This window comes from Loxodonta africana, chromosome 7, assembly GCF_030014295.1.
Source record: "Loxodonta africana isolate mLoxAfr1 chromosome 7, mLoxAfr1.hap2, whole genome shotgun sequence".
Taxonomy (NCBI): domain Eukaryota; kingdom Metazoa; phylum Chordata; class Mammalia; order Proboscidea; family Elephantidae; genus Loxodonta; species Loxodonta africana.
The window spans coordinates 52046451-52059945 of record NC_087348.1 but is presented as its reverse complement, the minus strand read 5'-3'; the positions used below and the strand labels follow the sequence as shown (position 1 = coordinate 52059945).

At 34.8% G+C, this 13495-nt stretch overlaps 1 protein-coding gene across 1 annotated transcript in view; it reads right to left on the bottom strand.

Moving 5' to 3' along the window:
- Window positions 1-13495, bottom strand: part of DCDC1 (doublecortin domain containing 1) — a 522229-nt gene that overhangs the window by 425890 nt on the left and 82844 nt on the right. The window contains exon 7 of the mRNA XM_064289443.1: window positions 2356-2522. Coding sequence (XP_064145513.1) covers window positions 2356-2522 — 167 coding nt within the window. The remainder of the gene's footprint in view (window positions 1-2355; window positions 2523-13495) is intronic.

Here is a 13495-nt window from a genome sequence, read left to right as displayed (position 1 = left end):
TTGTTAAGGACATAGGAATTCACATCCATCTCCCTTTTACCTATCTAATAATTCCTTGACATAATCATATGTAAAACGAAATAGAAAAGGCTATCCGTAAGGTCAAAGGAAGTAAATGCAGTTCAAATAAAGTTCATTAATGCTAAGAGGGAGATTTGCTAAGAAATCCTACTCTCAAATAAAGCTACTGCCAGGCTTAACACTTAACCATTGATGACCTGATAATGGTACCACTACAGTGACTTTTCTAAGCATTGCAAATAATTTTAAATTAAGTCATGGCGTAACAATACAAAAGAAAAGAAACTCAAGAATACATACAATTGTGCTTGCCTAAAGGAAATTTTTTTTTAAAGGAAACAGAAATTTGTGTGGAAATGTTTATTAGGCAAATTTCTTTTTGCTCAATTTTATATTTTTTAAAATAGAACAAATATTAAACTGAAATTCTTGTGTGCAAAGCTTTAAATTATTACAATTTACTGGGGAAAAGAAGTTTAGATAGGAATGGCAGAGTCTTGGTTTTTAAATATCCTTAAATTTGGCATAATGTAAGTCTTACTGTCTGATCAAATAGACAAATTCTGGAACGCGAAAAGTGTTCATTTATATTCATGCTTACACTTACTATTTATTTTATTTTTCATCAATTTGAAACCATAAAGAAATTTTCTAAATCAAAGCACTAAGCACTTCTTAAAGTATTTCTTTTTCTTTTTTTTTTTTCTCACCATACACAAATCTGGCACAGCTGTTTAAATTTTAAACATTTAGGACAGTGGGAGAAAAGCACGCCACCGTTCCTTTTCTGAGCGGCTTCTTATCTCTAACAGCCTTACTTTTAATAAAAGTAGAAAATGTTTAAGATTTTTTTTAACATATATATTTGATTTAACATGCTTTTCTTGTACAGGAAAACGGTGTCATCCCATGTTTTCTTTAAATAATTCTAAACCCTCTAGTAGTGGAACCAATAAATAATTATGATTCAATTAGCCATAATCCATTTTATAATATCATTAGGTCTTAAAATCAGTGAACGAATAGTCCAGATAAAATAATTTAAGAAAAACTACACTGGTTTTATATATGATACCAGCTTAATAAAGAACATTAAAAGTAAATGTGGATTTTTTATTCTTTCATATGTTTTATTATAAATAGCCTTATCAGTAATACCTAATAACCTCATTCCTGGATCCTCTGAAATTAATTAATTGGGCAAACCAACCACATTTTCGGAATAAAGATCTTTCTGCAGGGAGATGTTGCTTGCTAGCTTCTGGGTGGGTACCTTAGTTCAAGACTTTCTTCCAAAGTCAATGCAAGTTGTTCTTTTCTGAACAAGACAGCAGGAGGTGCTGTGTGAACACTCAGACTGACATCTCATTCCCAACCCCCCCACCCCCTGCATGCAGAGAATAATAGCAGGGTGCTTTCAAAATATTCATTTTTCAACAGCTTGTGGCCTGAGATAATAAGCCCAGTTCTGAACTGGAGCCTCCCAGTTAGAAATGTAAAACGTAGTCCTTATTTAACATGGTAAAATGTATGGTTAACTTCCTAACACCAAGTGCAAAGAGGCTTTTAAAAATGTGGTAACTCCGTTTTTATTTTATAAATGACATCAATTATTTGGCTTCAGGATTTAAATTCTATTTTAAGGTAAATCAAAGTCCTTATGAGTATTTATAAAAAAACACATGAAAAACAAACCCACTGCCATCGAGCTGATTTCAACTCAAAGCGACCCTATACACACATATAATTATTGAATGGATATATAAAAATTAGAAGACAAAATCAAGTTCAACTTGATTCAAACACGTTACTTCTGTTTCTATACTTTTGATTCTCAAACACGCAAGCTAAATATGCATAAATGAAGTAAGTTATCCTCAAGATGAAGTTAATTCACAATTCTATGTCTCAAAATAAGATTTCTTATATTTTAGCCCAAATTCTACAATAGCAATTCTAATTTCATCCTAAAAAAAAAAAAAACAAGGAAAGAAAGCTGAACAGTTAAACTTTCAAACGCCTTAGAAGCTATTCATTTTCTTATTTAAAGTAACTGTCTATAGAATTTCCACATAAGGAGTTGCCTTCGCTTTGCACAGTATGCAGCAAGAAAGATGAGACATATGACATCCCATACCAAAAGACAGATACAATTAGGCCCATTATTGTTGGCTTTGAGATTACAGAATAAGCATTTTGGCTCCCTAACGGGCACTGAGCTCACGAAATGCATGTCACAGTTCTCTTATGACACTATGCCAATCATTGCCTGTATACAACAAAGAACATTTTTAAAAAATATAATAAAGCAGTTTTTAAAGAGGGGTGACTCACCTGTTTATAATATCTTTTTGCAGACTTTAATCGTTGGTACAAGGCCAAAAGTACTCCTTGGATGTACATCTTAACTCCTGACGGGCTGAAACCTTCTCCCTTAGAGACCCAAACTGGTCCCCGCAAAGGTGTGATGGAATTTTGCAGGCATTTTTGAAGCAGAGGAACTATGCGAGAAAAGAAGGGAAAATAAATTCTTTTGACCCAACCGAAATACATTGCCTGGAACACAGTCCCAGTACCAGGGCTAACTCTTATCATCTATTATTTATATCTGACCTGGGTTAAGTCTTAGAGAGGCAATTCCTGCATTACTAGTGGCCACCATGAAGGATGTATTTATATTGAGACACCCCCCCATGCAAGACTCATAAGCTTTGTGAGCACACCTGAATAGTTCTGAAGTGTGCCTAACTAGCTGCACAGAGTGTCATGGTGTGCACTGATTGCCTTATCTTCTCATTTATCACAGATGAGTTGGAACCAACCTTGCTGAAATCTACTTGCATTGTCCTGATAAAATTGTAAGATCCATGTTGTTTCTGCGGATAGCTTCCCTGTAGAGGAGCCTGTACCCCTAAAACATCACATTTGGAAATTATTCATAAAATATGATCTATACCTTTATAAACCATTCCAGGATTTTCATTGCCATTGCTTAAGTAACCCATAAAACAGGGTGGCAAAGCTGTTTAAAAATGAGGAGAATTTAAGCAAGCCTTTTGTCATACCTTGTTTATTTTTAAGTTTCTGGGATACAAACTAGTCAAAGATTGAGGAATGCTATTCCAGCATGCGTTTTGTAAACAGACAGAAGATATTTGCTTGTGGGGCTGTATTGCAACATCCATATGGACTTGACAGACATGTTTATACACTTTTTCACACGATTAGCTTAGAAAGTCTTTCTAGTGTAAAATAGTCAAATAACATGGCAGCCAGCTAACATTTTTCAAGATTTAATTTCTCCCTGAAAGGCAGAAATAAAGAAATAATAAAATCTTAGATACACTTGGAAACCCCCAAAAATGAAAAAATATGTATATTTTTTAACTTGATCTTTTCTTAGGTGTATACTTTTCTTTATACCTATAACACATACATAAAGGTACAAAATAACTATATGGCTTGGATACCTTATTCTCATTTATATTTCAATTAGAAATGGAATTAAATAGATCACCAGCCAAGAAAATAGGTCTGTGCCATTGGTTATGTTATATGTTGCATATTTTATGCAGGGAGGCCTAGCATAGCAATCTGGAAATTGAATTACAATTAGGTTCGGCTGAGCTGCTGAGGGGCTGAGTTATGCAAATGGCCTTTGCTAGTATTCTGCTGAATTTTGCTCTCAGAAAAGAAGTTATGCATTTTACGGCACTCAGGTTTTTTTTTTTTTTTTTAGTTCTACAACTCACTACCAAAGCACAATTTAAAGTCTGTCCGATATATTCAACACAAAGAAGAATGCTGAAAATAGAGCTTAAGATTTTCTAAGACTACTATAAATAAAGTTAAAAGGAAATTATCCTCAGTCGTGTGCATGAAATTCACTCACCCAGCCCGAGGAATTTATTCCTAAAATTCACCTAGCAATTCCATTTTTATCCTATTGGAGCAGTTGCTTTTCTCTGTAAGTTTTATCATCAACTAATGTCTCAGACTTTTTAAAAATGTAAAATCATATGTTACAGTAGAAATAACAAGTAAAAGAGAAATGAACTTACTTTCAGAATTGTTTCCAATCTTTCAAAGTATTATGATACAAATCAACCTTGATTATAATTTTTCCTAAAGAAACCTAGCTAAGAAATCATCAGTGCTTTTAGTTTACCTCCACAACATTATATACTGCTATTTTTTATGTACTAGATTTTAATCTGTACACTTTTAAATGGTACACTCATTGAACCTAGCAGTTTTTACACATGGAAAGGCATTACATAAATAGCTGTTGGATGGAAATAAAGTTAAATAAATTGAAAAGTAGATAATAAACTTGAATAATTTATAACCTAAATTTAATCTTGAATTTAAACCTGAGAAAATTTTATCAGATTGTCCAGTCTTATACTTACTTATCTACGCTTATCACAAAATTACTTTCAAATTCTTTGTGTGAGCCCAACGGATACCAAAGAAGCATTTACTAGCTCTTCTAACACAATATCCTACTTTTCTCAGAGTTTTCTACCCTCCTTAAGAACTTAAGAAAAAACACAGCTTAGGAAAAAAAAAAAAAAGAATTATACCAAAACTCAAGCAGTGTCAGAATTGATATGGGATAGAAAATAGCTCCCATGCTCCACATGATTTATGTAATTAGGAATACTATGGAAACCAGAAACAGCAAAGCAAAGAAAGCAGTATTCACAAGCAGGTTTTATAAGGGACTTCAGAATCTGCTCTGAACTTGTTGAATAATCTGTTCAGTATTCCAGAATCTCCCTGCTGGAAGCAGGGCCCTCATTATAACCATGAGAGCACTAATAAAGGTTAGCCTCTGAACTAGGGATTAGAACGGCTCTTTCTCTTTGGAAGCTGCAAACTAGTAACTTTGATGATCTTCATGAAAAGCAAGACAAAGCACACTCCAAGAACAAACAATGTTTCCACTAACTAGGAAGGTACAGAAAACATAAGAAAATGATACGCCTAAATACTTGGAAAGGAAGTACAAATCAAACTAATGTGTTGTATTAAAAAAATAAAATTTATTAATCAGCAGAATTAAAGAACTCTCCATAAAAAGGAAGTTAGTCCAGAATGATAATTTGGAAATATAATTGGATAACTTATTTCTTTACAGAGTCATTTGACTTTTAAACCCCAACCATAGGTTTTAACGTGGTATGAATTATTAAGTGTTTTCCTGGGTATTTATATATTCTATTTATACCAAAGAAGAGCTCGTAAGTGTTCTTAAGCAATGGCTTCCTTTTTTGTGTTAAATTCTTTTCTCAAGCAAAGTTTTATTCTGTTCGAGGTAACTATTTCGTAAAGATATACAAGAAATAAGAGCAATAATTTTGAAATTTCCAGGGAATGGACTCCAGGATATTATTTTCCTTGTCCTTCCAAACCATGTCCTTCTCTCTCTTCAAACTGCCTCTCAGAAACATTGCCTAATTCAAGAAGGTTGTGGTTGTTGTTAGTTGAGTCAGGTCAAGAAGGGTAGCTGGCTCCTATTATCCTATGTTCCTTTACTTGTGTATATAACTACACATAAGCATTTCTAGGTTTGAGGTCTTTTTATGAGTGTTCTACCTAGTTTCTCCTATTTACATGATTGTAACAAGAACTCTGCTTTTCTGTAATTCCAGTATTTTCACTAGGGGACCCAACATTTTTTAATAAGATAAATGGCTTGGAAACCAATCACCCTTTAAATTTGTTATTATACATTTAAAAAAACCCATTGCCATTGAGTCAATTCTGATAAATGTGATCATTTCAGTTGGGATAATTTCCACCACTAGAAAAGTAAAAAGTTATGTGGATGATTCCTTTTTATCCATTTTGCTGATTCTCAAGTTAGGAATACAGGGCAAATTGAAAATTAATCCACCAGTTTGAATTTGTTTGGAGATAATACTGAGGATGATGGTGAAACAGATCATATGGCCAAAAGTAGTAGCTATATTAATTTCATAACTATCAACTGACACCTTTCATACTTGTTCTATTCCATTTCCTTTGCATCTCTTTTCCCCTTTTCTTTACCTGTTAACACAGTCTTGGCCTTCAAGGCTCTTATCAAATGTTACCTCCTCTGGTAAAATATCCCAAGTTATTTAGGCAGAATTAATTGTTCTTTTCTCTATGTTTCCATAACCTTTTTTACACTTTCATTTTTGCCTTACTGATTTGTATTAGTCCCTATCTTCTGCCATCCCTCTCCCATACCCCAGTAAGTCAGGAAACCTTTGGCGTTTGAGGTCATGGTGTTTTTCAGCTTCTTAAAAGAGATGCTCGATAAATGTTATCTGGATAAATAAATGGTACTTCAGATATACTGTGGAGAGTCTTTTAGGTAAATTTTAAGACCATTAGCCCAACTATACACAATCTCTTAGAGCCTGTAACTTTCTAAGATCTAATGAGAATTTGATCAAAACTTGATCAATGAATATACTGTACTGGAATTTCAAAGTACATTTAGTATATATGATCATTTTCTCTTCTGAAAAATCTGACTTATTCTATGAACGACTGTTTTATTTTAATTTTCCTTACAAAGTTATTCTGAAGACTAAGGAAAAAAAAATACAAAAAGAAAACCACAAGATTTGGCTATGAAGCAGTAACTAGCCAGGAAAGGACCAGAAACGAGCATTTAAAAAAGGCCTTACAAAACCCTAATGTATTCATTGATTATGTCAAAAACATGTTACTATGGGCAAAGGTACCAATAAAACTTAAATAATAGAGCAATAATATTAGATGAGCATCAAAATAACTATTTTAAATAATAAGGTAATTCCCTCTATGCAAACACAATGAGTTCAAATGTTAAATAATGCCTTCAAAAGGACCTTATTTAAAACCACTTGCTAATCACTGATAAGAAACTTAAACTTACTTGGGTGCATGATGAGGGTTGCCTGTGACAGGAACATAAAAATCTCTCTAAGGAGAAACCACAAAGTTAATGGAACCTATCAAGTAAATATAGACTTGAATGTCCAGTCAAATCCTATACCTAGGGAATATATACCCCTCTCCAAAAACATCTTGTGTTAAAAGAGCCATTTTTCATGTTACATTTGAATCTACTATGCAAAGCTTAAAAGATCTGAATGTTTTATTAACATATTTCAAAAAAAGCACTAGAAATAATCAAAGGCTTTAATAACCTGCTTCCAATTCAAAATTAAAATTCATGCCGATTAAATATCCAGAACCATAATTTACATAACACTGTAATTTTCACATTTCAGTCAGAGTACATGATACAGTGAAAGAAAAGAGCACTGCCCAGAGCAAAGTTAACTATAAAGAAACTTCTACATGCCCTTTGGCAGCAAGGTTCATGTTTCAGCCCCCAAAATACTCAGCTATTGTTAGCTGGACAACACTTAGAAATACATTAGGACTTTGGGAAATTTACCACATGTTCAACTGGACTTTATTAAAAAATAAAGTTGACCTACAAAGTCTTCTTTGGAAGAAACCAAGTGAGTTTTAAAAGATGCTAAGATTTGACTTTTTCCCAGTTCAGGAAGTATGCCTGAAGGAAGTCTGAGCTAGTGCCAAGGCGTGTTGTGTTTTAATGCTCCTTATCCAGCCTTGGTAATAGTTGCAAAGCTCTGGGTCCCAGAACAACCAGCAGACGCCACTCAAAAGCATGGTCTGCTGGGAAGATTGAATGATGAGAGCGTACTGTTTCCTATGTCGCTTGACTTATATCAGTGTATTTTTATTCAAATAAAACTAAACTAACAGCTGCTGTGTACTTTTGTTTACATGCTCTATGTCAAATCTTATTGTCCCTAAGGTGCTTATGAGAAAAGAGTTAGTCGTTTTCTTAAATACTGATGCCTACCCAAATTTGGGTTTTTCCTCCACTGAACAAAATGACAAGCACACGATTGTTATACTTAGAGCAATCTTTCACAGCTGCTTTAGTTTTTCAGTGATCCTATTAAACTGACGGCATATTGCCTGTGGGGTCTGCAGTGTTATAATACAGCTGTAAGAGACATTGATATGTATGATCAGATAAAAAAGAACAGGGATGCATTGGGGGAAAGAGTTTCATAGGTCATATTGTTTTTACCTGAGTAAAATTTAATTTTGACATTGTGACCTTTATGGGGCACCTGGTTATTTTAATTGTTGATATGTGGGTGAACGTTGACACTAGGGACTTAAGAAGTAGGAAATCTTAGGAAGTCCCCTCTGTTTTGAAAATGCAGCCTGAGTCATGTCTTTTCTTCAACTGAACGAAGTAGCTGTGCATTAAATATGCTGGCACATCTTCTGCTTGAGCAAGTGGACCGAAATGGTGTGAATTGTTAATGCCTTGCTGCTTTGGTTCACGGCTTGTGATTGATCATTTGTAACTATATCTACTCCTTGTTCCATGAAATCAAGTATGGAGTAATGGGTTCATCAGATTTTGGGGTTAAATTGAGAGTGAAGAGGTACTGTGTGTGGAAATAAGAGTTGCCATGTTCAGGGCTGGCCTTGTAACAGCATGGAATCTAAAGGCGATATTCAAAACCACTTCACTCATCATACGCTTACTGATTCTGAATAGGGCCCATTTGCAGGGGACATTTGGTAGTTTTCCAATACGCTTTATGCCTCTTTCTACTTCCACCACCATGCACATCTTTTTTTCATACACCCCCAGTCGCACATTGGTTAGAACAGGTCAGCATACACAATTCATTTATTTAAATAACTTGATTTATACAAGTAGGAATAAGCTGGGATTCTATTGTCTGAATCTTGCCTGTCACCTCAACAAAAACAATAGTTGGTGTCTTTGAAAATCCTAGTATTTTTTTTTTTTTAATTCGAACACTTTGGTATCTAAAATAGTTGATATTTAGTAATGGTGTAAAAAAACTTAATAGGCACTGATATACATGCAACTTTAAGGTTACTTTGGATTAGCTATACCTAGTCTACTTTTATGTTGCAGTGATCTATTCCAATACACAATAGTTGAAAATAAACGGTGTGCTTTTGTAAACTTTCAAGTGCTATACGAAAATTTAAAGTATTATTTTTAAGGTAAGTTTTAGAAAGTACAGTGCATGGAATTCAATAAATACATCTAACAAAAACTAAAAGTAGAGGCCTTTAGAAATGTGATTATATAAGTGCTTGCTGTAATAACTGACTTTTCTTTACAATATTGTTCTTTATTTACATTAATATTAAGAAAAGTTTAACCCGTGTGGTGTTAAATGAGGCACTAATTAAATTTTGACCCAGAAGGAAAAGATGAGATAGAAAACATAGTGAAACTTATGGAAAAAATCAAATATACAAAGCACTTACATATATGTATATATTTATAATATTCAAAAGCAAGCTAATTATAAAATGTCTCAAAATATAGCTGGTCTGTTTCTTTCTTTCAAGTCTCAAAAGCAGGAATAATATCTGGCACACACATGCCTAATTCAGAGAGATCTAGGAGTCAGATAAGTTGATAAAGTTGTTGGTAAAGTTTGCTAGTCAAAAGCTACATCAACATATCACTTACATTTAAATCTTATTTAGGACATAAAATACACATGCCATGAAAGATATCTATTTTAAATGTGATAAACTAAAAAAGTCTTGATAGTTTTAGTTATTACAATGGAGAGTTCCCTTTTGACATTTCATCTCTCTGGTTTGTTTTACAAATACAGAATCTTCTATAATATGCATTTTATATATTCTTGTCTACTATTCCTTCTCTCTTCCCAAAACTCTTAGGAGGAAGAAAACCAATCTCTCCTGAGTCATGTTCTTTTACATGGAAAATTTTGTAAGAAATTGTTTTATAACAGGTAGTAACAATTTGGCTGTTTGTTTTCATTTCATTATACTTATCATAGTGCTTTTTATAATGAACTTCTAGGATCTATGGAAGAGTGATTAGAGCCAGAGTAAGATTTTTGTTGTTAGAGTTCAAAGACTTGAGAATAAAAAATATAAAAACTGTAAAATAGGAAGACAAACTCAAGGGGAGGAAAGAGCAAGAACTTGGTTTAAAAATTACATGAAATACTGAAGCAAATTTAGTCTGACAAAACATAGGAGTGATGATCATATCTCCATGAATATAAGTAAGAGTCTATGTTTTAAAGATTTCAAAAGGGAGTTTCTAAGGGATACTAAAAAGTATACAAATAGATCAGAATGCTTTGTGAATGTTCATATCACACAGCTCTGCATTCACACATTTAATAAAAGATGACAGTGATCCAATTATAATGGAAGGTCTCCAACTGCCACCAAAAGAATTCTTTTTAATCAATCCTTAACAAAATTCTTAATATTCTCTGTAGATCAACAGCATAAATATAAACCAGTGGCCACTTAGAACAATCTGTTTTTTGATCCAAGAGAGAAACCAAAAACCAAACTGAACCAAACCCACTGCCGTCGAGTTGATTCCGACTCATAGCAAACCTATAGTACAGAGTAGAACAGCCCCATAGAGTTTCCAAGGGGCGCCTGGTGGATTCAAACTGCTGACCTTTTGGTTAGCAGCCGTAGCACTTAACCACTACGTCACCAGGGTTTCCCCAAGAGACAAGGATAGCCCAAATGTGATGACTGGGAGTCACTAGGAGACACCAAGGGCCTAATGAACCAAGGCAAAGTCACATGGAGCCCAAGAAGGTCTGAATGCTTCTGCTGAGAGGTCACTTTCCAACACAAAGGGGTTCTTAACTGGTTGCCTTTGTATATACCAACTCTTGCCTTAGAGAGTTTGAAGGGCAAATTAGTGACCACCAGCACCTGACTTCCTTCTTCAATTAGAGACCAAAATTTTTACATTTCATTAAATTTGAAGAATAAAGGTAATGGGAAAGGTAATCAAGGATTGAAGAGAGGCAAATGTACTCAATTTTCAAGAAGAAAATTATCCACAAGCTTGATCTTAATTCCCTGAAAATTTCTAGAACGGATTATAAAATGAATGGCTTGGGAGCTCATAGAAAAATAAGCAGTATCATTAGGATCCAACATCGAGTCATTCACATATTAAATAACTATTTAATTAGTAGAGGGAAACTCAAGAAAATCCCCTACATAGAACATGAGACCTCCAACACCAGCATATTCTTTCCAGTGGGAAGCAGGTCCCAACAGACTGTGGCTATCATTTACTGTCTGTAAGTAGAGTACTGCTAAATCTGTATTCCCCTTCCCAAATAAACCGGAATATCTAAAACAAGGTAGGAGAACAGGTAATATCTGCAAACCTCAAGTTTAAATCCTCTCTTTTGAACTCATAATTGCTTGCTTTTAAATGTTTCTATTTAAAAATCAGAGAGAAATATATGACTTAGTATCCAAGATAAGGCAAAAGAAAGTTGTGAAGTGGATGCTATACTGGGCTCACAATTTCTTTCCTGGAGAAAGGAATCAAATGAATGCACACTCACTCACACACGTACACAAAGTTGTCCCTGTGTGGGGACTTGGCTGTAGGCTGTAGGCCATACCCTTCTGAGTTATCCACCTTGTAATGCCAGTTTCAGGCCAAGATCTGTCCATTGCAGAGTCCCACATTTGGCAGAGTATGAGCAATACTAGTAATGCAAGGGCAACACTAAGCAATTTTAGGACACAAGGAGAGAAAAGCTTTTTGATCAGTTCCTCAGTGTCCCGATATTTCTACTTACATCAAAAGGAATCAATGTATAATGTTTCCCAGAGAAGGACCGCATCCCATCTACTGTATATTATGTAGCACTGTGCTAAACATGAGAATACAGGGAAGAAGAAGACAATCTCTGCCCTCATGGAGCTTACAATATAGAGGACAGATAGCCATTAAACAAATGACTACTAAGCAGTTTTATTAACTACCAACCAAAAAAAAAAAAACCAAACCCACGGTAGTCAAGTCAATTCTGACCCATAGTGACCCTACAGGACAGAGTAAAATAGGGTTTTCAAGGCTATAGTCTTTACTGAAGCAGTCTACCATATCTTTTTCTTGTGGAGTGGCTTGTGGATTCAAACCACCAACCTTTTGATTAGAAGGCAAGCACTTTAACCCCTGTGCCACCAGGGCTCCTTTTATTAACTACAGGTGTCATAATTGCTATATACAGGGTGCTACCCATGTGACACAGTGGTTAAGTGATATGGCTGCTAACCAGAAAAGGTCAGCAGTTCAAATTCACCAGCCACTCCTTGGAAACCGTATGGGGTAGTTGTACTCTATCCTCTAGGGTTGCTATGGGTCAGAATCGACTTGCTGGCAATGGGTTTTTTTTGTTTGTTTACTCATCCAGTCTACCCATCCTAGAAAAAGGGAGAGAGAAGAATGGGATCAAGGCATCTCAAGTCAGGAAAGTTTCCCAAAAGAAAGAATATTCAAGTAAAGAGCTTAAGATGAATAGGCACTAGCTTGCAAGGAGGATAGGGCGAGAGAGAATCAAGCAGAGGACATATACTAAGCTATTGGAACATAAAGGAGAGTAAAGCATTTGAGGAACAGAAAACAAAGCTTAACAAAAACAGGTGACTTGAGTGCAGAGAAGGGGACACTAGTATTAAGTGAAGATGGAGAAGTAGGTAGGGACCAAATCATGAAGGCCCTTCTGGCCATGATAAATATTTAAACATTGTTTCAGTATGAAAACTTATGACATACTAAAATCACTTTATTTCATAGTGTTGCTAGGGTGATAGGTTGATACAGTGGCTGCAACAGTAGGCTCAAACATAGCAACAATTGTGAGAATGGCACAGGACTGGGCAGTATTTTGTTCTGTTGTACACAGAATCACTATGAGTCGGAACTGACTCAACGGCACCGAACAACAACAACACTAGAGTGGTGCAATCAGAAGACATGTGTCTAAATTGGAGATATGTGAGCTTGTAAATTCGTAACTAAGTGAGCAAATATATCCAGGGAGGATTAATACAAATCCTAAGCAAGGATGTTATTAGCATGCTAAAGGTCCTTATCCCCAATCACAGCTTAGTGAACATTTTTATCAGTAAATTGGACACAGGTAAAGTTGGTATTTATACCAAATTCATACTAAAAACAAAGATGGGAGAAACTGTTAATTTCTGGATGACAGATTAAATATTCAAAAGATTTTGACAGGCTTAAACTACTAAATAAAAATCCAATAAGTAGAAATTTAGTAGGAATAAATATGTGAGGTTCTCTTCTAACATCTAGAAAGTCAGCAGTACAAGTACAGGAAAGGAAAAGTAGCTCAAAAGCAAATTGTGAGCAAAAACTTACAAGCTTTAGTTGACTGCATGTTCATATAGGTCAACAGTATGACATGCCTAATAGAAACAACAATGCAATTGTAGGTTACACAGTGGCCTGAAAAAAGAGGAGGTAGGGCTGCTTTACTCTTCTTTGACTTCAAGACCTGGAAAACTGTGTACAGTTTGGAGTACCACAAAGAGAAACACTGAAAAAAAT